This window comes from Pyrgilauda ruficollis, unplaced genomic scaffold (assembly GCF_017590135.1).
Source record: "Pyrgilauda ruficollis isolate IOZ18807 unplaced genomic scaffold, ASM1759013v1 scaffold1, whole genome shotgun sequence".
In the NCBI taxonomy this organism is placed as follows: Eukaryota; Metazoa; Chordata; class Aves; order Passeriformes; family Passeridae; genus Pyrgilauda; species Pyrgilauda ruficollis.
In genome coordinates, this window is record NW_024508100.1 from 10492750 (window position 1) to 10495863 (window position 3114).

The following is a 3114-nucleotide window of genomic DNA, read 5'->3' on the forward strand; positions in this document are numbered from 1 at the left end:
CGCTGCGCGCCCGCCGCCCCCGCGCCGCGCGCCTGCCGGTGACTCATCACCGCGCGACAACCGCCGGCCCGGCCGCGCGCCACTGCCCCGCGCGCGAGAGGCGGAGAGGGGCGGGCCGGCACGCCGCCATCTTGCCGCCGTTAACCCCTCAGGGGCCGGGCCCTCACCCGGCACCTCCCGCTGCCCCGCCCCAGGCTTCGCTGGCGCTGAGGGGCCTGTGGCGGAAGGCGCCAGATTTGCGTCCGCGAGCAGACTTAGCGGGACTTCTGCCGTTTATCGGAAAATGCGTGTGACGGTTACGGTTTCACGCCCCCCCTCCCCTCTCCACGGGCCGTGGGACAGCAGCTCAAAGCAGTTACTAGCAAGGTGATTAAACCTTGAACCAAGCAAATAAACACCTTGTTCAAAATTGGAAAGCGAGTGGTGAATTATTAACTTTAAAGCCAACAGGGTTTCAGTGAACTGGAGAGCACGAGTTGGCCTGGCCTCAGAGCCGGGCGCCTGAGGTGACAGCCCCGCGCTGCCCCGGCCGGCGCGGCCTTGGCGGGAGCCGCGGCTGCCGGGCCTGCCCCGCCCGGCTCGCACCGCGCTCACCGCGCCCGCGGGGCTTGGAGAGCCCCCAAAGCTCAGCGAGCCCCACCAGCCCGAAAAACAGGGCCTGAAATCGCGAGGCTCGTGAAGTGCTGGAAATGCCTTTCGTTCCTGGCAGCATGGTGCTGGCAGTGATGAAGCTTGCTGGAGACCATACTAATGAAAAAGAATTGTTCTTGCCGCAGAACTGCTTGTAATTTATGTACAAACATGAGTATAAGAAGCAGGCAGCTCAAGGTAACAGTGAAGCACTTGTTTGCAGGGGAATTCACATGGGCCGGAGGACAAAATACCTGGCCTGAGTTTCAAGTACAAGATCTCCTTCACATTGAGTTCTCTTGTTCTTATCAAGCATTCACAGGCCAGATTCAGTCAGCTTAATATTTGGCCACTCACCCTGGGAAAACAAAGAATGCTTTATTCTTTCTTTGGAAGGCCATAGTAGTCTTCATCTATAACTCTAAGTTAATTGTACAGAGCATGTCTCAAAGAGCATTTTGGGCTTTGGATAGACTGGATGTGCCCATTTCTATTGCCATTAGTAGTTCTAAATGCCCCAAATCTGGCATTTCAAGCCAAATCTTGTATTTTCAGTCCAAATTTCGTATCCAATCCAATTTTGTATTCAATCCAATTTTTGTATCCAAATCTTGTGTTTTCAGGCAGGGGAGTGCTTTTTGCAGACAGTGATACTGTGTAATAAGAGTATCATAAAGGGAGCTATCAGTGATAGATACTATATGACACATTATCAGTCTGGAGTTTCATCTTTTCTCTTTAGACGTAAAAAGCAGTTGGAAAAATAGGATGCAGAACAAAAGCTTCAAAAAGGACTGAAAAATTCTCTCAGCTGAAGGGCTGGTGCAGTCTCTGCAAAGTTACATGACGCCCTGAGAGATGTTCTGCTTCTCTCCTTCCAACTGTATAAAAGTTTTATCCAACCATAAAGATGCATTGCATGATATTTAAGGACAACAAATTGTCACAACCTTGCTGTCAGTCTTACTGAAAAGAAGGTACTTGCAGCATCAAGCATCATCTAACATCTTATTCGGGCCCACTGAGAAGCTATCTAATGAGTGGCTGGCACCAGTTGTGACACCACATACATTTTTGTCTTTGTTGACCCAAGACAACCTTGCGTAATTTACAAGATCTTCAGTTTTCTGCTTGAAGTAATTCAGCTGAAGGCATGATAATATGACTGCAATATGGTTCAGCTAAGAATTCACTCTACTTTTGACACTTCAAAAGTACATTGAACAGATATCCTTGAGTTTCTACCCATGGAGTCCTTCTGCATTTTTTTTTTCCCTGTATTTACATCCAGTTTATAAACTTCATTTGCTGGATTATTAGTATGCTCTTTCTCACATGCAAATACATGTTTTCCAAATATTATATGCGATATTTTGGCACAGTGGCCACTTCTGGAAGGTCAACCCAATGGCAGCAAAATCCAGTGTTTAGGTATTTGGGGTCTTGAACTAGCCAAGACAGAGGAGAGAATTTGCCTGGTGAGAAACGTTAGCAGTGTTCATATAGGAAGTAGTGGTTCATTATGATATCAGTTGTTGGGAGTTATCTGGAACCATTTGCTGTTTGGGCAGGAAAAGCTGATTTTTTTTGCCTTGCATAGTTTATCTGCTTTGAGACATGCTGTGGAGTGACTCTGCAGCACTGCTCATGAATCTTTTTCCTGAAACGATTTTCTTAGAACAAGCCACAGCCCTGTCAATGTTCTTACAGCTGCAGTTCCACCTTTTCCCCAAGAGACAATTAGCAGGTGGGGAGGAGAGGGAGGATTGTTTCAAAACAATGACTGTCTCCCAGGAGAAAAACCCAGTTTCGTTCATAGAACAGGATGGTGAATACAGACTGAGGTATGGTGAATACAGACTGAGAAGCAAGGGCTACTTAAATTTTATTAGGAATGTCAGCTCTTTTGATCTTTGGGGTTTTTTTGCACAAGCTACTTAACTTTTTGCCTTAAATTTTCCATACATATAGTAGACTAATGTTTAAACTACACAAAAAGTATCTTATACATAATCATCACAGAGGGATTTTTACTAATTTGATATCAGAAAAGTTTTTCTGGCACCGTTCAGTATTGAAACTTTTATAGTGTATCCAGCTCAGCTGTGCTTTAGTCCCTGAGTACTCATTACTCTCTCCGAGTGAGGAGAGTTCTTTTACTCTGAAGAATATTTTACATGATTTAAAACTCCTCCTTTTTTGTAGTGGATTTTTTCTCCCACAAGCCACAACAGAAGGTCACTAAGAAGAAGACTTGGAAAATGCATAATAGTTTTTTTTGTTAATGCTTTTTGCTGGCAGAACTTTGTTGTCTTTTCAGACCTTGTAATCTATGTCATTCTCCCCCACCAACTCAGACAGCCCTCTTAAGACAGAAGATATATCAGTGATGTGTTGAAAAGAAGTAAACTAAGATCTTCTTTTTAGGTAGTAATAGAAACCTGGAAAAAAGATCTAGCACCAAAATTATATTTCACATGAAAA

General features: G+C 45.2%; 1 protein-coding gene across 1 annotated transcript in view; it reads right to left on the reverse strand.

The window, feature by feature from the left end:
• TAPT1 (transmembrane anterior posterior transformation 1) overlaps window positions 1-47 on the reverse strand; it is a 48669-nt gene extending 48622 nt beyond the window's left edge. The window contains exon 1 of the mRNA XM_041472614.1: window positions 1-47. This exon is cut by the window's left edge and continues 254 nt beyond it. Coding sequence (XP_041328548.1) covers window positions 1-47 — 47 coding nt within the window.
• Window positions 48-3114: the final 3067 nt, after the last annotated feature.